The sequence below is a fragment of the Molossus molossus genome, unplaced genomic scaffold (assembly GCF_014108415.1).
Source record: "Molossus molossus isolate mMolMol1 unplaced genomic scaffold, mMolMol1.p scaffold_m16_p_4, whole genome shotgun sequence".
NCBI lineage: Eukaryota > Metazoa > Chordata > Mammalia > Chiroptera > Molossidae > Molossus > Molossus molossus.
The window spans coordinates 66,166,478-66,190,963 of record NW_023425377.1 but is presented as its reverse complement, the minus strand read 5'-3'; the positions used below and the strand labels follow the sequence as shown (position 1 = coordinate 66,190,963).

The window sequence follows — 24,486 nt, the reverse complement described above, 5'->3', positions numbered from 1 at the left end:
TGCAACCAACCTCAGACAACCAGTCACTGCCTACAAACACATGTGCAGGCCCAGTCAGGCTTAGCTCCTGTGTGAAGCCACAGTTTGGAGCTGCTCATTCTGTAGCAGCAGTAGGGTAGACTTCCCTCTCTACGTTCCCACCTACTACTGAGTGGGAAGCACTGGTCAGGGGGCAGACCCTTTGCAGAAGCAGCAAGTAATGGCTAGGAGACAAAAAAGAAGCTAAGTTGGTAACTTTAGAAGAAACTGAAGGTCAGCTAACCCTGAGGAGGGAACACAGAGACCTGGGAAGAGGCAGAACGAGAACAGGGCAGCCCTATGGAAGGTAAAGGGGCAAGAATGAAGAGAAACGGATCAAGGAACTCAAAGCCCCAGGCACAGGCACACAACATGACCTGGTGGTCAGCGGTAGTACCTTACAGGGAGGTGGTCACTGGGCAGCACCCTGGGTTAGCACCACTCTCAGGACAGGAAGAAGAGTGCAACAGAACTCTAGGGCTGCCCCCTTGAGGAAGCAAGAGGAGAGAAAGCACCATCTTATGTACCCATCTTCACCAGGTCCCTGCTGCTACTGCTCACTGTCCAGACCACCGAGGCCACCACACCTCTGCAGAGATCCCTACAGACTGGATAGTCAGGGCTGGGGCCCAGAGGAGGAAGACAGGAGTGAACACCCACCGTCAACAGACAAGCAGGGAGAGGAGCTCTGAGGGGCTTCAGATATGTCCATTCCTGCTGGCTTGGGGGATGGGCCCGCAGCTTCTGAGCTGAGGTCCAGAGGAGAGCGCCTGGTTGGGTCTGGTGGGCAGTCCTTGGCAGCATCATTTCCATCTGGCTGGGGTGGCTTTCCCTGCAAGGAGCCTGGAGCTTGCTGGGTGTGGTGTTTCAGCCTGGTGCCCGAGGAGAGGAGGGTCTGGGTCCCGGTGGTTGCTCTCCTCACCTTCCAACCCTGGAGCCCTTGAGCTCGGAGCAGCCCCCGCCGCTGCCCTGGAAGAAGCCTCTTCTTGAGGCTGTGGACCGCCCGGGCATAAAGCATGGCCCGGACTGCACACTCTGCAGCCATTGGCTTCTGACCCACTCCTGGTGAGGTCTGGCTTATCCGCTGTGCTTCTGCCAGCTTCAGCTTGTAATATTTATATTCCAGACTACTGTCATCAGACAAAAACCTATATAACAAAACAGGTACAGAGAGACATTGCTAAAACATCAGCGTGACCAAATCACTGCTGCAACTACACTTCTGCAAATCCTTTCTACACAATGGCTTCTCTACTGTCCGAGGTTCCACTTGGCTCCACCAAGGAGCTTGGTCAGGTCACCCTTTTTGCCCAGAGTACTGCAGGGCAACCAGGAGCTTTGAGCACTGGTGGAATCCTCCATTTGTCATTAGCAGCCATGAAGGACCTCACAGATCCTGGAGGCTTAACTACACAAACCAGTTACCCTGGAGCCATGGAAGCTACCAGTACACAACAGGCATTACTCCTGGACTCCATTTTCAGAAGGTGACACCCTTCAAATGGTGGGCGCTCAATGACCTTTCAACTATATCACTTACTTTAATAAGCAAGTACTACATTTATGATGAAAACTTTAATTTCAAAAAGTTCTATGCACGTGAAGAGGCAAAAAGGTAAAAGGAATACAGTTTAACAAATAGTAGCAATAAATCACAAACAACTGCATTGACATATCCCTCATCTTACACACATTCTCTGTATGCACATCTCAGCTTATCCTTAAACCAGCACAGCAGGGACGCAAACTTCTAAGACTAGACAAAAGAGGGTCACAGGACAGGTCTGCAGCAGGGCTGGTGCTTGAACCCAGGTGAACCCTGATTCACTCTCATGCTCTTCCCACTGGTCAAAACCACTGCTCAAAATAAATACCTCACCCTCTGCTCTAGACACCATCAGAGCAACATCAATGTTGCTATGTGCTCTATGGGAGGGATTCAGAGGGCTGTTATTTAAAGACCTACCAGTAAGCAGGGTCCTCCTTGAGAAGAGCTCTCTCTTTAGGAGACAAGCTGCCTCCAACGACACGTGTGACTAGCTGATCGATGGTGTCCACCACCTTGTGACCTGCTCGCTGGGGGACGGCTGGAACACACAAAAGGGCTTTTCTGAAAAACAATGAACCACATGGTGCCTGGAAAGACCAGGACAGGGTCAGGGGCTTAGGATGGAACCTATGCAGGCACAAGCAACTGAAATCCTTATTCATGAGAGACCAGCATTGGAAAGAGGAGAGTATTATTCTAGAAACCAGTATATAAAATATCCTCCCAAAAGCTCCAACAGTATAACCACCAGGACAGAAACAGTCACAGGCTTACAATGACAGTACAGAGTAATGTATGTGTTCTACAGAAGGAAATGGTATGCAGCACTCCATACCACTTCTCGTGTATTGCTTAACTTGAATGTTCACAATATTAAGGGAAAAATATAGTTATAAAATGTATATAGATATAAAATATGTAAAACATTTATCTAGGTTGTGATTCCCAATAGGAAGGAGGGGAAAAAAAAGATGGAAACAGAAAAAAAATGAAGAAAATACACCAAAGTTAACAGATATTATCTATAGGTGGTAGACATATCAAGATTTCATGTTCTTTGTGCTTTATCTACAAAATATAAATATACATGTGTTCTGTAATCAGAAAACATACATATTTAAATTTACAAAGAAAAATTTCACAATGAAAAAAGTTAAGGTTGCTCGGCCAGTGTTGCTCAATGGTTGAGCATTGACCCATGCACCAAGAGGTTGCCGATTCGATTCCTGGTCAGGGCACATACCCAGGTTGTGGGCCCGATCCCCAGTGGGGAGTATACAGGAGACGGCCAATTAATGTTCTTTCTCATCAATGTTTCTCTCTCTCTCTCCCATCCTCTCTCTGTGAAAAGAAATAAAGAAAAAAAAAGTTAAGGTCCTAAGGTAGGTGTGTTCACAGAAATATTTGCTGAATGTATGAAAACATTTTTTTAAAGTGTGAATTTCCAGGCTGGCCGGTTTGGCTCAGCGGTTAGAGTCGGCCCCTTGGACTGAAGAGCCTGGGGTTCGATTCCTGGTCAAGGGCACAGAACCTGGGTTGCAGGTTTGATCCCTGGCCTCAGTTGGGGTCGTGTAGCAGGCAACCAATCGCTGTGTCTCTCTTTTTTTATTTACTATTTTTTCTTTATTTTTTTTTTTTAGAGAGAGGACTGGAGAGGGAAAGAGATAGAAACATCAATGAGAGAGAACATCGACTGGCTGCCTCCTGCATGCTGCCAACTGGCGATCGGGCCCACAACCTGGGCATGTACCCTGGTCAGGAATGGAGCCAGCGACCTCTTGGTGCATGGGTCGATGCTCAACCACTGAGTCATACCAGCTGGGCTGATGTGTCTCTCTTACATCAATGTTTCTCTCTCTCCCTCCCTTCCTCCCTCCCTCCCACTCTATCTAAAAATCAATGGAAAAATATTCTTGGGTGAGGATTAAAAATAAAAAAATCTCCTTCAATATGGCTGTAATTTACAATGCCACCAGCAACAAAGAACATCTGTGCCCTCAAATAATAAGATTGTATAGCTTTCTGATATTTGCTAGTTTTAATAGCACAGATGATCTATTTGTTCACTCATTCAATAAAAACGACCCCTGAACTGGAAGGTTTCCCAGTTTGTTCTGTGGAGTAATTGGGATGTCCTGTTCTTGCCTATGTTTGAGTTGTAGCTTTGAGTTTATTTTAAACATCAATGGAACTTCTATATAGGATAGAGTCAATCTTTCAATTGTCATGTTTTTGCAAGCATTTCCCTTTTGAAATTGTTTTCCTTTCTGTTACTGGCTCTCATTTTACAGAACTGCTAATTTTACAGAGAAATAATAGATCTAAAATCAGCAGCTTTCAGAAACAAATATAATTTGTGGGTTACTCACTACAACCATCTCTAGAGAAGATGAGCACAGCAAGGGCCAGAAAGTGGGTCCCAACAATTCTTCTCCTGAGACTATATCCTTTTAAAGGAGAATTTTAAAATAAAAATAAAAGTAATAATCAACAAATTCAACCAAAGATGTCATCCTAGCATTTCTAATATATGGTAATGAAAACAGTGGTGGGACAGCGGTGATGCCGTCCACCTGCTGTCCACATAGCTGAGGCTTACAGATGCCAATCACAAGGGAACCTAGCTCAGCTCAGCCTCAGAAGCCTATAGCAAAAGGCAGCATGAGTCCAACATCAAGGGAATGGTGAGATAATTTGTTAGGTCATATCATGATGCAGTGAGTGCTGTAAAAACACAGGAAGGGATTTTGTGGGGTGTGCAGAGGAAGGGGCCCACTTTGGTCCTATTTGCTTCTGGAAGGCTCCCTCTCTGGGAATAGGTGCAGCCCCCACCTGTGGTGGGACCTACCAATGCTATGGCATTTGGGGCTCTACAAGGGTGTAGAGGAGTGAAGAGATTCAGGAGCAAATGAGACTTCACCACTGGGTTGTGGCAATAGAAGCAGAAAACCATGTCAGGAGGACTCATGGACTATGTACATGAGTCCTGGGAGGTTTGGGCTGAGAGCAGTCATCCTGGGAGCGAAGGAAGAGGAACAAAGAACACCAAACAGCCAGTCATGTCTATTACCTCCTTATTGGCCCCCTCCCCTGTAAATTGACTGTTAACTGTAGGTTACCAAGTGTACCTATCTGTCAACCTTTAGCCAGTCTAGAAGTGTAGGGTACCTCCGTCACCCGAATCGACCTGGTTAGTCCCTGTTCATCCCTTGATACAGCTCAAATACGGCCTTCCCAACTCCCCAGGCTAGGCTGGGACCTCTCCTACACAACCCCTTAATCCCAGCACAGGAAGCACTGTTTCTGGTGATTTATTTCCCTCAAGAGCTTGAGGCCTCCTCAGAAACAATGCCCAGCATTTATTTTTCCTTCTAGGAATACCTGAGGGGAGGAGCCCTGTTAGAACAAGGTTTCTTAACCTTGGCTGCAGGATGGTATACACCTCTAGAATACAAAGGCAAAATTGTGAAAAATATATGTGTATTTTTCATGGCAAGGGCTGTGGCTTTTCACCAGATTCCCAAAAGGGTATCTAAGGACTTCTGTGGTAAACTGAAGATTTCTCATACGTACTTATGGAATAAATGGCAGACAGACTTGTATACTGGCCAATGCAAGTTTTCTGCTAAAATTCTGATTTATTTTCAGTTGGCTAAAGAACTCCTTATAAAAATCTCAAAAAGCCCAGCTAGTGTGGCTCAGTAGATTGAGTATCGTCCCATTGACTGAGAGGCCCTGGTTTCACTCTCAGGGCACATGCCTGGGTTCAGGGTTTGATCCCCAGTGGGGGGGATGCAGGAGGCAGCCGATCGATGTTTCTCTCTCACATTGATGTTTCTCTCTCCCTTCTTCTCTAAAAAAATCAATAAAAACATTTTAAAAAATCTCAGAGAGACTGAGAGATATTACCAAACAAACAAAAACCATGAAAAAGAAACAAATCACAAAAAATAGAAACTTTTGCTGCTTTCCTTACCATCAGTTAGACCACTGAGAGCCTTGGCCTGAATTTCAAGTTTGGCGGGAGGAACCGTTTTCTCATCTTGAGTTGGCTCAGGTTCAGCTTTCTTAACCTGGAGTGGACACCCACTGCTGACCAGCCAGGCCTTCAGGTGATCTATGTACTCTCTCCCAAACAGAGTGGAATCCTCAAAATTTGGAAATGCAGCAGGAGAGGGAGCTATATCTTGGAGGCCGACAGCTTCTAAAATTTTCTCTTGCCGGAAAGAGGAGGCCAAGGAGAATGTCTGTCCCAAAAGGGCCAAAGACTTCCGGCAGAGAGAATTGGTGGTCTCCAGGGCAACAGCCAAGTCCAGGGGGTTACTAAGGGTCTTCATTTTGACACTCAGCTCGTAGGCATTGCAGGCCATGAGCAGGGGTGTGACACTCTTTAGAAGTCGGTCTTGAAGCCTCATTATGTACTTGTCAAAGGGCTTTATGATTTCAAAAAAGCAATTTTTGGTCTTCACAGCACCTTTGTCTAAAAGCATGTTTAAAAATTCGTTATCAACTCTGGGTGTTTTCAAAGCAGAGTGCTTTAAAAATTTGATAGTAAAAAAGCAAAAATCTCTGTGCTCTGGTTTTAAGGAGCATTTAAATGAGGCAAGCATTTTAGCACAGGTTTCAGTTTCAAGTTCAAAGAGAGTCTGGAAAAGCTGGGAAAATTTAACATCATCTTTTATGGTGTGGAACCCTGCCCATTTGATTATTTCTATCCCAAATCTTGAAAAAACATCAGATTTATCCATGAGGTCAAAACTCATCTTTCTTCTTGGGAGACGAATGTCCTTCAGGTTGAGCCCCAGAGGGATCTTCTGAGGGGGGAATTGGATATCTTCCATCCCTGGGTTTGTACCTAGGGTCACATCAGAACTTGGGGTGGTTTTCTGGATTTGGTTAGTGACCTGAGTTTTGGGAGTACTACGATTTATAGTAGGTACTTTTTTTGTGCTCACACTTCTCAGCGTGACAAGTTTCCCAACACTCCCTTTAGGTGTGAGCAGGCCTTGAGACTCCCCCTTTCCTAGGAGGACACCCTCCTGATCAACGATGTTTAGACCTCGACCTCTGCCCTGGACTTGGCCACTGCCCCTCAGCACAGAGTCTGCCTCCCCTGGACGGTCCACGTTGTAATCCCGACTCTCTTTCTCCAAACACTCTTTCTCCATCAGCCTGGAGGACCCAAAGTCTCCCAGTAGTGCAGAAGGACCAAAATTATACTCCTGTGACCAAGTCGATTCTTGAGAAACTGGGTGGCCAAAGTCTTGTTCCCAAGAGCCACGGAGTGTAAATTTCCAGTCTGGAGAACGAAAATGTCCCAATTTCCGGTGGCCAAAGACCTGTTCTCGGGAATCAGCATGGGAAAATTCCAGATCCCGGCCACATTCTTTGCGAAAGTAGTTGTCTTCGTTTACAGAAGGGTTGCTTGATCTGAAGGAAGGCCCTGGAAACACATCACCTCTCCCAGCATCTCGAGAGTGAGCTATAGATCCGCTCAGAGTGTATCTGCCTTCACTGTGAATGTCATCATACATATCTGCTCTGACTCTTGGCAATGTCCTTATAAGATCTGAAATAAACAATCCAAAAGGAAACACAAAGGTACTTTAGACCAGAGGGTACAAATGGACAGTCCACAGACTACTAGTCAGCATGAGTACTTTATCTGCCTGAGTGCATTAAAAAAATTCCTATTTAGTCCAGCCAGTGTGGCTCAGTGGTTGAGCGTCAACCCACGCACCAAGAGATCGCCGGTTCAATTCCCAGTCAGGACACACGCCCTGCTTATGGGCCCGATCCCCAGTGGGGGGCATGCAGGAGGCGGCCAACTGATGTTCTCTCTCATTGATGTTTCTATCTCTCTCTCCCTCTCACTTCGTTTCTCTCTAAAATCAATTTAAAAAGGGAAGAAAATAATAAATAAAAAATTTTTAAATTCCTATTTATGCCCTGGCCAGTTTGGCTCAGCAGTTAGAGTGTCAGCCCGTGGACCAAAGAGTCGTGGGTTTGATTCCGGCCAAGGGCACGTACCTCGGTTGCGGTTTGTCCCTGGCCCTGGTGAGGGTTGTCCAGGAGGCAACCAGTTGATGTGTCCCTCTCACGTCGATTTTCTTTCCCCCTCCCTCCCTCCCACTCTATCTGGAGATCAATAGAAAAAAAAAATTCCTATTTGTTGCCAACATTGAAAATGTGTGTGGTTGCCCTGACCAGTGTGACTTGGTTGGGCATTGTTTCCTGCACCAAGAGGTTGCTGGTTCAATTCCCGGTCAGAGCACATGCCCAGGTTGCAGGCTTGATCCTCAGTGCGGGGCATGCAGGAGGCAGCCAATCAATGTTTCTCTCACATCGATGTATCTCTCTCCCTCTCCTTTTCTCTTTCTAAAAAGTCAATTAAAAATATTTAAAAAATAAAATAAAATGTGTGTGGTTTCCCTTAAACACCTAGATTTACTACTTTTTATAAAAAAGGGCTTGTATCTGCCCTGACAATAATGTACCAAGGCTGGGAAGCAGTGCCCCTTACTCACACAGATCTGCCCTAGCTCAGCAGGCATCTGGTTTACAAAGCCCTCTTTTAGACTCAGGGAAGGGTGTCTGGTTCTCAAATAACCTGGATTTCTTTACTGTGACTGGAACATTTGTGTATTTCTACCTCTATCACAAAGTACACAGGTTTTCTAGAGATTGCCCACTCTCCTTGCCTTCTAGTAGGAACTCTCAGCCCACAGTTCCACTGGGGCAGGAACCACATACATCACTATACCCACCACAGCCAACAATCTGACCCAAAGTTGGTTGATACACAACTCTGGAAAGGTCCACTGGGCCAACCAATCCTCTGAAAAAAAAAGACTGAAGGAGATAAGAGAGGAAGCAGCAGCTAAACAAGCCATCAAAAGAGGCCACAGTGGGAAATAAATACGTGTGCTTTTGTCCTCCTCTGTGTAGAAATTAGGAAAATAGGAACCTATATTTGCATTTGCTTATTTGTGTACAAAGAAACTCTGTAAGAAGGTAGGAACAGAAGCAAACGATGAGCCTCAGGGAGGCTTTGCACTGAGAGCCTTTCTAACTTTTAAATCAGAATCTATTACCTAGTGAAAAAGCCAAATGGAAAGAAAAGGGAGAGAGAGATGCTTTGAGGTTGTAATGGGGCAAGGCCATAGGAAGCCAAATCTTTATATAAATCCAAGTTTTTCTGCTCAACAGTACTTACTGGGAACCTACTGTGTTTGGGCACTGCTCTAGGCACTGAAGTTACAGCAGGGAAAGGAGACAGCAAAGTCCCTGCCCTCTTGGAATTGTCATTTGAGGAAGCCAACAATAAATAAAAGTACATCAGGTGTAAGGAAGTGCAAATAAAAAATATTAAGCAGCCCTAGCTGGTTTGGCACAGTGGTTAGAGTGTGGTCCAGACAGACCTGGGTTCGGTTCCTGTTAGGGGTGCGTATCTCAGTTGCAGTGACCTGGCCCTGGTTGGTCGTGTGTGTGGCAGCCACTCGATGTGTCCCTTTCACATCGATGTTTCTCTCTCTCTCTGTCTTCCTCTCTCTCCCTCCCACTCTATCTGAACAAAAAATGAAAAAATGTCCTCAGGTGAGGAGATATATATATATATATAAATAATATATATATATATATATATCAATATATCAAGCAGGTGGGAACTTCAGAGGGAAAGCCATTTTTAGACAGGCTGGTCAAGGAGGGCAGCTCTGACAATAATATACAGGGGAGGCCTGGTGTGGGAAGTCACATTGCAGTTATGGGGGAGCCTTCTAGGCAGAAGTTGTAGGGACAAACTTCTGATGTGTGACTAGCAGGGAATGAATGTGCCAGAGGGAACGAAGGACAAAGTGGTAAGAAGGCAGCTCCTAAACTCTGTTGCATATTGGAGTACCTTGGGTGCCCCCAGGCATCCTGATCTTATTAATTAGCATGGGGTGTAACCTGGGCATCAGGCTTTTCAAAAGGTCCCCAAATGCAAACAACAAGTGTTGGCGAGGGTGTGGAGAAAACGGGACTCTAATACACTGCTGGTGGGAATGCAGACTGGTGCAGCCACTATGGAAAACAATATGGTGTTACCTCAAAAAATTAAAAATTGAACTTCCATTTGACCCAGTGATTCCGCTTCTAGGAATATACCCTAAGAAGCCTGAAACACCAATCAGGAAGAATATATGTACCCCCATGTTCATAGCAGCACTATTTACAATAGCTAAGATCTGGAAACAGCCCAAGTGTCCATCAGTAGACGAATGGATAAAAAAGCAGTGGTACATACACACAATGGAGTACTATGCAGCTGTTAAGAAAGAAAGATCTTTTATCCTTTGAGATGACATGGAGGGACCTGGAAAATATTATCCCAAGTGAAATAAGCCAAGCAGAAAAAGACAAATACCACATGATCTCACTTATTTGTGGAATATAATGAACATAACAGTCTGAGGAATACGGTAGACCCAGAAACATGGAAGTAGGGCACAGACTGACATCCCTCAGAAGAGGGGGTGGGGGGGTGGGAAGAGATAAACCACAGAACTTATATGCATGTATGCATGACCAATGGACATGGACAACAAAGCCGGGAATGGGGAGTGGGTGCCAATGGGGTAAAAAAGGAGAAACATCTCTAACAATAAATAAATAAATAAATAAATAAAATCAATAAAGAAAAATAAAACAAAAATTAATGGACAAAATATCCTTGGGTGAGGATTAACAAAAAATAAATAAAAAGTAAAAGACTCCAGAAAAAAAAAAATAAATAAAAATAAATAAAAGGTCCCCAGATGATTATAACATGCAGCAAATTTAGGGAGATGTGGATTGAAGGAAGGTACAAGATAAAGTCAGGCCTTCAAAGGGATGCTGGGATATTGTGAGTAAGATGGAAAGCCAGAGATGGGATCAGAGCAGAGGGATGATCTCACTGGCTACTGTGAAGGCAATAGGCCAAAAGGGACAAAAATGAATGTGGATGTTCCAGTTAAGAGTCCACTGGGATAATCTAAGTATTGATGGCTACTAATGGTGTGGTGAGGTAAGTAGCATTAGAGATAGAGTGGTGGCTAGTTTCTGCACAACAGAATTTTCTGGAGCCTTTTAAACCAAGGCATTGTAAAAGTGCAGAATAGAACAGAGATACAGAGAAAGTCCAACCAATGAACCCTGCAGCTCTGTGACAAAGAGATGATTCCAGAACCACCTAGCATCCTGTTTGGATTCTAGTTCACCTCTCCCCAAACTTTTTTGAGGTAACAATATATGTATTGGTGTTTGAGACTTTAGATAAAAATACCAAGATTTATGTCTCCGTGTATAAGTATAAAGATATATATATGTACATATAGATGTGTGTCTGTGTGTATACACATAAATGCATAAGTATTCAGGATTACATATTGCTAAAAGAATTGAAGGATGCACAGACTTTTTATTCTCACCCGATGTCATTTTCCCATTTTTTGTTCAGATAGAGTGGGAGGGAAAGAGAGGGAGAGAGAGAGAAACATGGATGTGAAAGGGACACATCGAGTGGCCGCCTCCCACAAGACCCAACTGGGGCCGGGGACACACTGTAACCGAGGTACCGAGTTATGTGCCCTTAGCAGGAACCAAATCCAGGTCTCTCTGGACCGCAGGCCGACACTCTAACTGCTGAGCCAAACTGGCCAGGGCTAAGAAGACTTTTACACTTTACTCTTAACCATTTTGCAATTCTTCCAAACTTTTTTGTTGTTAATCCTCACCCAAGGATATTTTCCCATAGATTTTTGGATAGAGTGGAAGGGAGGGATGGAGGGAGAGAGAGAGAAACATTGATGTGAGAGAGACACACTGACTGGTTGCTTCCAGCATGACCCCGACGGGAGCCAGGAATTGAACCTGCAACCCAGGTAGGTGCCCTTGACTGGAACTGAACCTGTGACTCTTTGGTCTGCAGGCTGATGCTCCAACTGCTGAGCCAAACCGGACAGGGCTCTTCCAATCTTTTATAACATATACTGTTTCTGTGTACTACTCATATAATTTTGAAAATTCAATCAATTGGTGTCTCCAGGTCCAAAGCATGTAGCAACAGTTATCCCTACTACAAGCACTTAAGACTCATTCAACCAACGCTGAGACACCCTCCTATATGCCAAGGCTGGCTCAGAGGCTGGTACTGCAGCAAACAGCACAGGGTCAGCGATGAGGCCTGAAGGAGGCCAGTCCACAGCAAAGGAGTGAGCGTACAGTGTACTTCCCTGGGGCCAGGAAGGGCAACCAAATCAACCTCGAGGCCTGCTGGGGTTTCCTAGGGGAAGGCACCTATGAACTGGGTCTTAGTGCCTGAGGGAATCAACCAGGCAGAGCTGGGATGAGGAGGGATTAAAAGCACAGATGGCAGAGTACCACTGCAACATAAAGCCTAAGGCAAAGAATAAGGGTTGGGAACCTCGTGCGTGGTAGTGAGGGACCTCCACATTGTCCTGTAATCTATAATCTCTCTAAAATCAACAAAGAAAAATAATTTTTTTTTTAAATTTTAAATTCCACAGCCCCTCACCCCCACCCTCCAATCTTATACACATCTCTGTTACCTTGATGCTCCTGCACTTATCTGGGGATATAATCCCAAAGTGGGAAGCCCCAAGAGTCCAAGCAGGGCCTTGGCCTAGCAAGGCTGGCATTAATAGATCTGTAGTCAGGGCAAATTTGGGAGGAATGAAGCCAGAAGCTGAGAGAACATTCAGGAGATTGCTGAAATAATCCAAGCCAGAACTGATAAGAGCTCAAACCTGAGCAGTGGTGGTGGGGATGGAGCCAGAAGATCAATTCAACAATCTTTCTTTAGGAGGGGAACGGTTTCTGGGGGAGAAGAAGCTCCAGGTAATGACAATACCTTCTTCTACATAACGATTTAACATGCAGACCCAGAGAAAACTTCTCCCCATAATAAATAAGAAATGTAGGACCAGAGGAGTTACAGTTTGCCCAAGGGACTGAAAGCCTCCTGTTCTGACCCTAAATGACCCATTACCCACCCCCCAAACACACACCCAATCAAGCATTTTAATTTACCTTGAGCTTTAAATTGTAAAGCTTCACCTACAGCTTCACCACTGGGGTCCATGTGATATCGGTTAGCTTTTTCTTGTAACACAGCATCAAAAGTCTCCTGCGCAATTCGCCTTGCTGCCATGTTTCTCTGACCTGTAGTCAGAGAGGAAAAAAGATACTAAGAATGACAACTAATGCTCAGAGAGCTGGCTCTCTATTTCACCTAATCCTCAAAGTAAGAGGCAATAACCCATAATCCAGCACAGTACTTCAGAGAAAGGTCAGATTATTTCAAGGGGCCTTTACTCTCAGGAAGCTCACAGGTGTGTGTTGGCTGAGAAGGAGCAAGACAAACATGGTGATCTTGGACAAGTTATTTTTGCTTCTCTGGGCCTATATGCTCAGAATCCTTTAAGAGCTCTATGAAGCCCTGGCCAGTTTGGCTCAGCGTTAAAGCGTCAGCCCTTGGACCAAAGAGTTGTGGGTTCGATTCCGGTCAAGGGCATGTACCTTGGTTGTGGTTCAACCTGGCCCTGGTCGGGTCGTGTGGTAGGCAACCAGTCAATGTGTCTCTCTCACATCGATGTTCCTCTCTTTCTCCTTCCCTCCCTCCCACTCTATCTGAAGATAAATAGAAAAATGTTCTCAGGTGAGGATTAAAAAATAAATAGTCTGGCCAGTGTGGCTCAATGGTTGAGCGTCGTCGCCCCATGCACCAGTTAGATTCCCAGTAGGACTCATGCCCAGGTTGTGGGTCCGATCCCCAGTGGGGGGAATGCAGGAGCCAATCGATGTTCTCTCTCATCAATGTTTCTATCTCTCCCTCTCACTTCCTCTCTCTCTAAAAAAATCAATAAACAACAAAAATAAATAAATAAAAGTTCTATGAAAAAAAGTCCTTATCTCTTGGAGTTGCTGAAGGACTGCAAGAAACAATACACATAACTGAACATAACAGTGTAGGGGAGTGGGAGCATAACACTCTTACATGGTAGTTAAGAAAGATGTCAGCCCTGGCCGGTTTGGCTCAGCGGTTGGAGCATCGGCCTGTGGACTGGAGAGTCCCAGGTTCGGTTCCCGCTGGGGGCACGTACCAAAAAAAAAAAAAAGAGAGAGAGAAAGATGTCACGTTCCCATTTCCCAAACAGGGCCAAGAGGCTCTAAGAACCACCTTCCCCCGAGAGAAAAGCCTCCTGGAGAAATCCGGAATCCCTATGAGCTAGTGACAGAGTTGTAGGGAAGGGACTCACTCCCTCGATATCTCTCATTCACTTGCAACAACCCAGTGAAGTGGGTCCTCCTGTGAATGACATTAAACAAAAGAGGAAATGGGAGCCTCAGGCTATGGTACTCACCCAAGGTCAGCCACCCACTGAAACCAGTAGTGGGGACAAAGCCTGAAGACTAAATAGAAAAAGCCTGAGAAAGAAGCAACACTAAGGGATCCTATGATGGCCTGTGCTTAACCACCAAGATATTCCTTCCAACTTGAAACCTCTAGCCTAAGACCCAAGTCTGCGCCTGCTTTACAGTCTTCCTTATAAGCACCACCTTCTTTTCCATCCTTTAGCTCTTTTCCTAGGGCGCCCCTCGTTCTTCACAGGTGAAGGGAAGGGTCTTTGGGACAGGCGGCCCGGGATCAAATCAAGCCACCTAACCTTTCTGTACCTTCGTTTTGGTCACCTATGGAATGGGCAGCTAATGGTGGGGTAGGGATTGAACCCGTTAAAAATGGCAAAGAGCCGGATACAGCACCCGGCCTCCGTGATCGCCTCACAAGAAAGGCCTCTCTGGGCTCGGGTGGAATGAATGAGCGAGAGAACGAGTGAATCTCTTCGGGTGCAGTCCGCTTGCTCCTGCCTCCGAAGACGAAGAAAAGGGGGCGTCAGGCCCGGGAGGCCGCAGACCGCCCCACCAGGCCGACCCGTCCGGGACACGGCCGTCATGGAGCCCGAGGGCCGAACCCGCGGTACAATCGCGGGAACCCGGGGCCCGTTTGGGGCCGAGCTCGGGTTCCCCACCCCGGGGCCCACCCACCGACAACGCCGGGGCCTCACCCCGAGCCCACCGCGTGCGGAGTCGCCCCTGCCAACGCCTCAGACTCAGCTACCGCCTTCGCCGCCGCCGCCCCCGCCGCCGCCGCCGCCGCCGCCCGAGGCGGGGACATGCAAATGAACCAACGGTCTCTGCAGCTCCGCGCCGCGCAGGCCCAGGTCCACGCCGCGTCCTGGTGCGCAAGCGCAGGATACCGCTAACCGTGCCGTCTCGCACAGGCGCGCTGCCGGCTTCTTCAGGGCGGACCCTCCTGGGGTGTTGAAAACAGAGAGCAGCCCGGAAAAAGTGGTAGAGACGCCGCCGTCGCGCACCTGTTTGCCTTTTTGGCTTTACCTGCGCTCGCAGTCACCCTTGATCACTCGGAGCGGTTTGCTTGGCTGACGAAGGCCAAGGCGAGGGGGCGCCTGCGCGCCTGCGCGCGTACGGCGGCCAGAAGGGGCCAGAGGCGGTGCAGCCGGTGCAAGAAGCGAGCCCCACCTTTTCTCACGTGGCTGCGAAGACCGGGTGAGGAGCTGCAGCCGCCGAGACCCCTTGCGCGCGGGGCGAGGAGTGAGTGCTGCAGGGTCGGGCTGGTGACTGTGGGCAGTCCTTGAGGACTTGATTTTGGGGAGTGAAAGACTTACAGAATCCGCCCGAGGACAAAACCGTCCACTTCCCAGGCTTCCACATATTCATTCACTGCCTGTGTACTGAGTACCTGCTGTGTGCCAGTCCCAGTCCTAGATAGTGAGGAGAAGGTGGAGAATAAAATAGACTGGGCCCAGCTCTCATGGAGATTAAATTTCTTTGGGGAGGAGACTAGACAGCACAAGCAAATAAATAAATGAACCGTGTCGCTCTAGGTAGAGGTAATATTCAAATAATAAAAGAAAGATGCGGCCCTGGCCGACGTAGCTCAGTGATTAGAGCTTCGGCCCGCAGACCCAAAGGGTCGCGGGTTCAATTCCCTGTCAAGGGCACGTACCTGTGTTGCAGGTTCGATCCTCAGCCCCGGTTGGGGTGAGTGCAGGAGGTAAACAATCCATGTGTCTCTCTCACATCCATGTTTCTTTCTCTCCTGTCTCTCTCTTCCTCTCCCACTCACCCCTCCCCTTTCCCTTGCACTCTCTGAAAATCAATGGAAAAAATATCCTCCGGTGAGGATTAACAACAACAACCAAAAAAATGAGAGATTTGAAAAGAGATGGGTGCTACTTTAACCAGAGTGATTATGAAGAATGTCCCTTGGATAGCTGGAAAGGATGAGAATGTAGGCTCATTTGCAGGGAAGCACAGGTGAGGCAGTCTAGATAGGAAAAGAGTTGGTAAGGAGACTGCACTTTGTTTTGAGAGGGTTGGGACACCACCGGAGGATTTTGAACAGGTGAGAAGGTGCTCTCTTTGTGGAGATGCTCAGGGTGTGGCAAAGAGGAAGTAGGCAAAGCCATCCACTGGGGAGGACGGTGCCTGAACTAGGGTGGATGCGGCAAGTGGAGGAAGATGAGGAATCATTCAGTCTCTCATGTTTCTATGCACCATTTTCTTGATGAGCAGAACCCTGACCTTGCTGATTCCCTTTCTTCCCCTGAACACCTTGGACCCATTTTGGAGTCTGGTAAATTCCCCCCTCTCTTGTCCTGGGCTCTTCCCCAGGTGACTCCCAGATGACCATCCTCAGGTACCATCTTTCTCATTTGCTCTAGATTGATACTTTTGTCCTCCGCCCAGCCTAGTGCTGGACCCAGGAGATCCCAAAGGACCTCAGAGGTGGTCCCAGAGCCAGACACTAATCTCTGCAGCTCAGGGTAGAGGGAGGTTCATGGGGTGGGGTGGGGTGGGATGGGGGTTGCAGAGCAAGGTCAGAGGGCACAGGCTCTATCTGAGTGGCTAGGGAAGGCTCTCAGGGGGAGATGGCCAGGAAGGGCTGGTGGAGATGCCAGAGGGGCAAGTTCCTAAGGGATACCTGAACCAAGAGGGTTCTGGACTTCGTACAGAAAATAATTCAGGATGTGAACCAGACAAGAGGTTAAAGCGGAACAATTTTATTGAGTAGAGAGGATAAACAAGAAAAGCCACTTCGCAGAGTGGTGGACTCTTCTCACAAGAGAAGGAAAAGAGTCTGGCTGGTGTGGCCCAGTGGTTGAATGTCTAGCCATGCACCGAGAGGTCACTGGTTCAATTCCTGGTCAGGACCCATGCTCAGGTTGTAGGCCCAATCCCCAGTGGGGGGCATGCAGGAGGCAGCTAGTTCATATTCTCTCTCATCCATGTTTCTCTCTCTCCCTCTCCCTTTCTCTCTAAAATCAATAAAGGAAAAAAAATTTTTTTTGAAAAACAGACACCACCAATCTTTAGAGGTTGAGCTTATATCTGTTTGTAGTTTCTCCCCTCCGGACCGCAGGCTGACGCTCTAACCGCTGAGCCAAACTGGCCAGGGCTCTGTTTGTAGTTTCTATGGAAAATTACTGCTATGGGGAAATAGAAAGTGGGAAAAAATGTTGGGATTAACTTAACCTTTATAAGGTATATTTTGTGGTCTTTTTCTTTCATGGTATTTAGCTAAACGATAAGGTAAGGGTGAGTAGATTTTTTTTTTTATCTTCATCTGAGGACATTTTTTTCATTTTTGTTGTTGTTGTTCAGATAGAGTGGGAGGGAGAGAGAGGAAGAGAGAAAGAGAGAAACATCGACGTGAAAGGGACACAAGTGGCTGCCACCCGCACAACCCAACCAGGGCCAGGGACAAATTGCAACTTAGGTACACGCCGTTAGCGGGCACCAAACCCGGGTCTCTCTGGACCACAGGCCAATGCTCTAACTGCTGAGCCAAACTGGCCAGGGCAGGGTGAGTAGATCTTAATCAGTTTTTGCAGGAATTTTCTTTGTTCCAGAGGCTCCTTGTGGTCTACTTGTATCTCAGGTCAGCTGAGTTATCTATCAGGCAGCATGTAGCAGGCCCCTGTCTTAACTTTGACTTTAGTTAATTTATGTATTTCTCTTTTTTTTTAATCCTCTCTCGAGGATATTTTTCCCTTTATCTTCAGATAGAGTGGGAGGGAGGGAGAGAGAGGGAAAGAGAGGGCTACATCGACTGGTTGCCTCCCAAATGACCCCGACCAGGGCCAGGTACAAACCGAAACCAAAGTACATGCCCTTTGCCAGAATTGAACCGGAGACTCATTGGCCTACACTCTAACCGCTGACCCAAACCAGCCAGGGCAATTTATGTAGTTCTTATGCCCCTCTCCTATATTAGAAGTTCCACAGAGGACCCAGATGGAGGAAAGGTGTTAATGAGACAGGATAGCATGGTGGCCAGGCTTCTTACTGCCTGCCTATATGACCTCTGGTGGGTTCTTCCCTCTCTAAGCTTCAGATTCCTCATTTGCAAGTTATGCATCCCTCCCCCATTTTTAAATTGACTTGGGAGAGAAAGAGAAACTTCGATGTGTTGTTCCTCTTATTTATGCATGTATTGGTTGATTCGTGTGTGCGCTCTGCCTGGGGATTGAATCCATGACCTTGGCATATCGGGATGATGTTCTAACCAGCTGACCTACCCATCCAGGGCAGTATTCCCTTTTAAGACCATGCCTCTGGTCTGGCCGGTGTGGCTCAGTGGTTGAGCATTGACCCATGCACCAAGAGGTTGCCGGTTCGGTTCCTGATCAGGACACATGCCCAGGTTGTGGTCCCAGTCCCCAGTGGGGGGCATGCAGGAGGCGGCCAATTGATGTTTTCTCTCATCGATATTTCTCTCTCTCTCTCTCTCCCTCTCACTTCCTCTCTCTGTAAAATTAATAAAGGGAAAAAAAAAAAAAAAAAAGACCATGCCTCTGTGACAGAGTGGCCACTCACTGCTGGATCTGAAGTATGGTCGGTGTGATGACAGCAATGTCTGGTGGCAGAGCTAGGAGCAACACTAACTTGGAAGTTTCTGTTCCTTGGAGCTAGCCATGGAACACCCCACCATCACCAACCTGGACTCCCCACTGATAAACTATCTCAAAACAGAATTTCCTCATTGTTTTCCTTTACCTTTGATCTTGAAAATCCTTAGTAACTCCTAAACAGACTTTCTGTTCTAGGGAAGAAAGGAGTGGAGACTGTCTGCATGGGAGTGGGGTGGGCTGTTTGATGCCCTTCTACTCCTTACCTTTACAAATAAATTGACCATATTACCTCTTTATTTATTTATTTTTTTCAAGAGTAATTTTATTCATTTATTTATTTATTTTTGGTACGTGCCCCTAGCGGGAACCGAACCCGGGACTCTCTGGTCCACAGGCCGACGCTCCAACCGCTGAGCCAAACCAGCCAGGGCACCTCTTTTATTAAAATATTTTTTCTTTATTGATTTTAGAGAGAAACGGAAAGAGAGAGATAGAAACATCAATGAGAGAGAACATAATTGGCAGCCTCCTGCACAACCTCCCTGGGGATTGGACCCACAACCTGGGCATGTGTTCTGACTGGGAATCGAACTGGTGACCGCTTAGTGCATGGGTCAGTGCTCAACTACTAAGCCATACTGGCTGGGCGGCAATATTACCTCTTAAGTAACAAAGGAAAGGAACTAATAAATAATATTTATTTATTTTGTTATTTTGAGGATATTTTTTCTTTAAAAAAAAAAAAAAATATATATATATATATATATATATATGGCCCTGCCCGGTTTGGCTCAGCGGTAAGAGCATCGGCCTGTGATCCAGAGAGACCCAGGTTCAGTTCTTGCTAAGGGCACGTGCCTCGGTTGCAGTTTGTACCTGGCCCTGGTTTGGTCCTGTGGTAGGCAGCCACTCAATGTGTCCCTTTCACGTTAATGTTTCTCTCTCTCTCCCCTTCCCACTCTATCTGAACAAAAAAATGGAAAAATGTCCTCGGGTGAGTATAAAAAAATATATATACACACACACACATATATATATATACATATACACACATATATGTGTGTGTATGTGTGTATGTATATATATGTATATATATATATTGCTGAAGAGGGGGAGAGAGAGAGAGAGAGAAACATCAGTGTGAAAGAGCACATTGATTGGTTTTCTCCCACATGACCCCAACCAGGGCTGGGAAATGAACCCATGACCCTTCAGTGCTCACATTCTAACTTCTGAGCCAAACCAGCCAGGGCTTATTTTTTAAAATTTATGTATGTATATGTATGTATATGTATACATATACATATGTATTTAAGCTTTTTAAAAAATGTTTTAATTGATTTTTTAGGAAGAGAGAGATAGAAACTTTGATGTGCCAGAGATACATCAATTGGCTGCCTCCTGCATGCCCCCCACCGGGGATCGAGCCTACAACACAGGCATGTGCCCTGACCCGGAATGGAACCCGGACCTCTCAGTCCATGGGACAATGCTCAATCCACTGAGCCACACTGGCTGGGCTAAATTTATCTTTATTGTTGAAAGTGTTACAGATGCCCTGGCTTGTTTAGTTTAGCGGTTAGAGCATCGGCCTGTGGACTGAAGGGTCGCTGGTTTGATACCTGGTTGGAGCATGTACAGGAGGCAACCAATCCATGTGTCTCTCATGTCCATGTCTCTCTCTCTCTCTCTCCCTCCCTCTCTCTCCATCCCACCCTTCTGCTATCTCTCTCTTTCTCTCTCTCTCTCCCTCCCTCCCTCCCTCCCTTCTGCTATTTAAAACTCAATGGGAAGCACTGGCCGGTTTGGCTCAGCGGGTTGAGCATCAGCCTGAGGACTGGAGAGTCCCGGGTTCGGTTCCCGCTAGGGGCACATATCACACCCCCCCAAATAAAATAAAATAAAAATCAATGGGAAAATATCCTTGGGTAAGTATTAACAAAACAAAAACAAAAGAAAGAAATTATTACAGCTGTCTCCCCTTTTTTCCCCCATTGACCCCCCCCTCCATGCCACTCCTGCCACCCCCAGGCCTTCACCACACTATTGTCTGTGTTCATGAGTCATGCATATATGCATATAAATTCTTTGGTTAATCTTTTCTTGCCCTGCTACTTCTCTGAGATGATAATTCCCCATTGTAGTTTTAATTTGCATCTCTCTGATTATTAGTGACTTGGAACATTTTTTTCATGTTTCTTGGCCATCTGTATGTCTTCTTTGGAGAAGTGTTTATTTTGCCCGGCTGGTGTGGCTCAGTGGTTGAGTGTCGACCTATGCACCAAGAGGTCTCCAGTTTGATTCCCGGTCAGGGCACATGCCCAGGTTGTAGGCCAAATCCCCATTGCAGGACATGCAGGAGGCGGCCAATCAGTGTTCTCTCTTATCAATGTTTCCCTCTCCCTTCCTCTCTCAAATCAATAAAGAAAAAAAAAAGGAGAGAGAGAAGTGGCTATTTAGGTTCTTTGCCCCTTATTTCATTTATTTATTTTTTTATCCTCACCTGAGGACATTTTTCCATTTTTTGTTCAGACAGAGTAGGAGGGAGAGAGAGGAAGAGAGAGAGAGAGAGAAACATCGATGTGAAAGGGACACATCAAGTGGCTGCCACCTGCACGACTAACCAGGGCCAGGGACAAACTGCAACCTTGGTACGTGCCCTTAGCGGGAACTGAACCCGGGTCTCTCTGGACTGCAGGCCGATGCTCTAACTGCTGAGCCAAACCGGCCAGGGTGAAAATTTTGCTATGTGAGATATCTGAGATTTTGCTGCCTATGGTTTCTTCTAGGATTTTTATGGTTTCACGACTTACATTTAAGTCTTTTACCCATTTTGAGTTTATTCTCGTGTATGGTAGAAGTTGGTGGTCTATTTCATTATTTTGCATGCACCTGTCCAGTTTTCCCAACACCATTTATTGAAGAGACTATCTTTACTCCATTGTATACTCTTGCGTCGTTTGACCATATTAATTGAGTGTAATGGCTTGGGTGAATTTCTGGGTTTTCTGTTCTGTTCCATTGATCTATGTGCCTGTTCTTGTGTCAGTACCAGGCTGTTTTGATTAAAGTGGCTTTGTAGTATAATTTGATATCCGATATTGTGATTCCCTCCTACTTTGTTCTTTCTCAAGAGTGCAAGAGCTATTTGGGGTCTTTTTTGGTTCCATGTAAATTTTTGGAGTATTTGTTCTAGATTTGTGAAATAGCCCTGGCCGGTTTGGCTCAACGGTTAGAGCGTCAGCCTGCGGTCCACAGAGACCCGGGTTCGGTTCCCACAAAGGGCATGTACCTTGGCTGCAGTTTGTCCCCGGCCCTGGTTGGGTCATGTGGGTGGTGGCCACTCGATGTGTCCCTTTCACATCGATGTTTCTCTTTCTTCCTCTCTCTCCTTCCCACTCTATCTGAGTAAAAAATGGAAAAATGTCCTCGGGTGAGGATAAAAAATAAATAAAATAGATTTGTGAAATATGTCAATGGTATTTTAATAGGGATTGAATTGTATCTATAGATTGCTTTGGATAATATGGACATTTTAATGATGTTAATTATTCCAACCCACAAACACAGTATACACTTTTACTTGTTTATGTCTTCCTCTATTTCCTTTTTTTTTTTTTTTTAAACATTTATTTATTTATTTATTTATTTATTTTTATTTATTTTTTTATCCTCACCCGAGGATATTTTTCCATTTTTTGTACAGATAGAGTGGGAGGGAGAGAGAGGAAGGGAGAGAGAGAGAAACATCAACGTGAAAGGGACACATCGAGTGGCTGCCACCCGCACGACCAACCAGGGCCGGGGACAAACTGCAACCGAAGTACGTGCCCTTAGCGGGAACCGAACCCGGGTCTCTCCGGACCGCAGTCCGACGTTCTAACCGCTGAGCCAAACCGGCCAGGGCTCTATTTCCTTTTTCAATGTCCTGTAGTTTTTTGTGTACAGGTCTTTTGCCTCCTTGGTTAAATTTATTCCTAGGGCCCTGGCTGGTTTGGCTCAGCGGTTAGCACGTCAGCCTGTGGTCCGGAGAGATCCGGGTTCGGTTCCCGCTAAGGGCACATACCTCAGTTGCAGTTTGTCCCCGACCCTGTGTTAATTTTGGGTCGTGTGGGTGGCATACACTCGATGTGTCCCTTTCACATTGATGTTTCTCTCTCTCTTCCTCTCCCTCCCTCCCACTCTATCTGAAAAAAAATATTGAAAAAATGTCCTTGGGTGAGGATAAAAAAAAAAAATTTATTCCTAGGTATCTTAATTATTTGTTGCAATGGTAAATAGGATTTTTTTTTAGTTTCTCTTTCTGAGAGCTCATTATTAGTGTATAAACATACCATCAATTTCTGTGTGTTAATTTTGTATTCTGCTACTTTCCGAATTCATTTATTAAATCTAGCATATTGTTTGTTTGTTAATCCCCTCCTGAGGATTTATGTCTATTGATACTTATTTTTTACTTTTTTTTTTTTTTTTTTTTTTTTTATTGATTAATTTTTGTTACAAATGATTCTCCTTTTTTCCCCCAGTGGTTCCCCCCTCCCCCTTCCCTCCCCGCCCCTTCCCCCGATTGTTGTCCATGTCCACTGTTCATGCCTATATGCATATAAATTCTGTTGTTCATCCCTCTCTCAGCTCCCCACTCCTTAGGGGATTGTCCTCAAACTGTTATGTTCATTATATTCCAGAAATCAGTGAGATCATATGAAATTTGTCTTTCTCTGCTTGGCTTGTTTCACTCAGGATGATACTTTCCAGGTCCCTCCATGTAGTCTCAAAGGACAAGAGATCTTTCTTTCTTACCGCTGCGTAGTACTCCATTGTGTATATGTACCACAGCTTTTTAATCCATTCGTCTACTGATGGGCACTTGGGCTGTTTCCAGATCTTAGCGATTGTAAATAGTGCTGCTACAAAGATGGGGGTACATATATTCTTTCTGATTGGTGTTTCAGGCTTCTTAGGGTATATTCCTAGAAGTGGGATCACTGGGTCAAATGGGAGTTCAATTTTTAATTTTTTGAGGTGACACCATATTGTTTTCCATAGTGGCTGCACCAGTCTGCATTCCCACCAACAGTGTACTAGAGTCCCCTTTTCTCCACACCCTCGCCAACACTTGTTGTTTGATGATTTGTTGATGGCGGCCATTCTGACCGGTGTGAGGTGATACCTCATTGTTGTTTTGATTTGCATCTCTCTGATGATTAGTGATGATGAACATTTCTTCATATGTCTCTTAGCCATTTGTATGTCCTGTTTGGAGAGGTGTCTATTTAGTTCCTCTGCCCATTTTTTAATTGGATTCTTTGTCTTCCTTTTGTGGAGTTGTGTGAGCACTCTATATGTATTGGAAATTAACCCCTTATCTGATATATCATTGGCAATTATGCTCTCCCATACAGTGGGTAGCCTTTCCGTTTTGATGATTGTATCTTTCGCTGTGCAGAAGCTTTTGAGTTTGATGTAGTCCCATGTGTTCATTTTCTCCTTTGTTTCTATTGCCTTAGGTGATGTGTCAGTAAAAATTCTGCTGCGTATGATGTCTGAGATTTTGTTGCCCACAGTCTCCTCTAGGATTTTTATGGATTCATGGGTTACATTTAAGTCTTTTATCCATTTTGAGTTTATTTTGGTGTAGGGTGTAAGTTGATGGTCTAGTTTCATTTTTCGGCAAGTAGCTGTCCAATTTTCCCAGCACCATTTATTAAAGAGGCTGTCCTTACTCCACTGTATGCTCTTGCCACCTTTGTCAAATATTAATTGAGCATATTGCCTAGGGTCCATTTCTGGGTTCTCTATTCTGTTCCACTGGTCTATATACCTGTTCTTGTGCCAGTACCAGGCTGTTTTGATTATGGTGGCTTTGTAGTATAACCTGAAATCTGGTATTGTGATCCCTCCAACTTTGTTCTTCCTTTTCAAGATTGCTGTGGCTATTCG

General features: G+C 45.7%; 2 protein-coding genes across 3 annotated transcripts in view; one reads left to right on the top strand and one right to left on the bottom strand.

The window, feature by feature from the left end:
• SUGP2 (SURP and G-patch domain containing 2) overlaps nt 1–14,745 on the bottom strand; it is a 40,592-nt gene extending 25,847 nt beyond the window's left edge. For both annotated transcript variants that reach the window (XM_036240440.1, XM_036240439.1), the window contains exons 1-5: nt 14,677–14,745; nt 12,641–12,772; nt 5,544–7,136; nt 1,985–2,105; nt 679–1,166 (exon numbers count right to left, since the gene is read on the bottom strand). In XM_036240440.1, the coding sequence (XP_036096333.1) occupies nt 679–1,166; nt 1,985–2,105; nt 5,544–7,136; nt 12,641–12,761 (2,323 nt within the window). In that variant the 5' untranslated portion in view covers nt 12,762–12,772; nt 14,677–14,745. The remainder of the gene's footprint in view (nt 1–678; nt 1,167–1,984; nt 2,106–5,543; nt 7,137–12,640; nt 12,773–14,676) is intronic.
• A 355-nt stretch (nt 14,746–15,100) lies between these two features.
• The window catches only part of ARMC6 (armadillo repeat containing 6), a 39,515-nt gene continuing 30,129 nt past the window's right edge, over nt 15,101–24,486 (top strand). The window contains exon 1 of the mRNA XM_036241103.1: nt 15,101–15,223. The gene's annotated coding sequence lies outside the window, so the exon portion shown is untranslated. The remainder of the gene's footprint in view (nt 15,224–24,486) is intronic.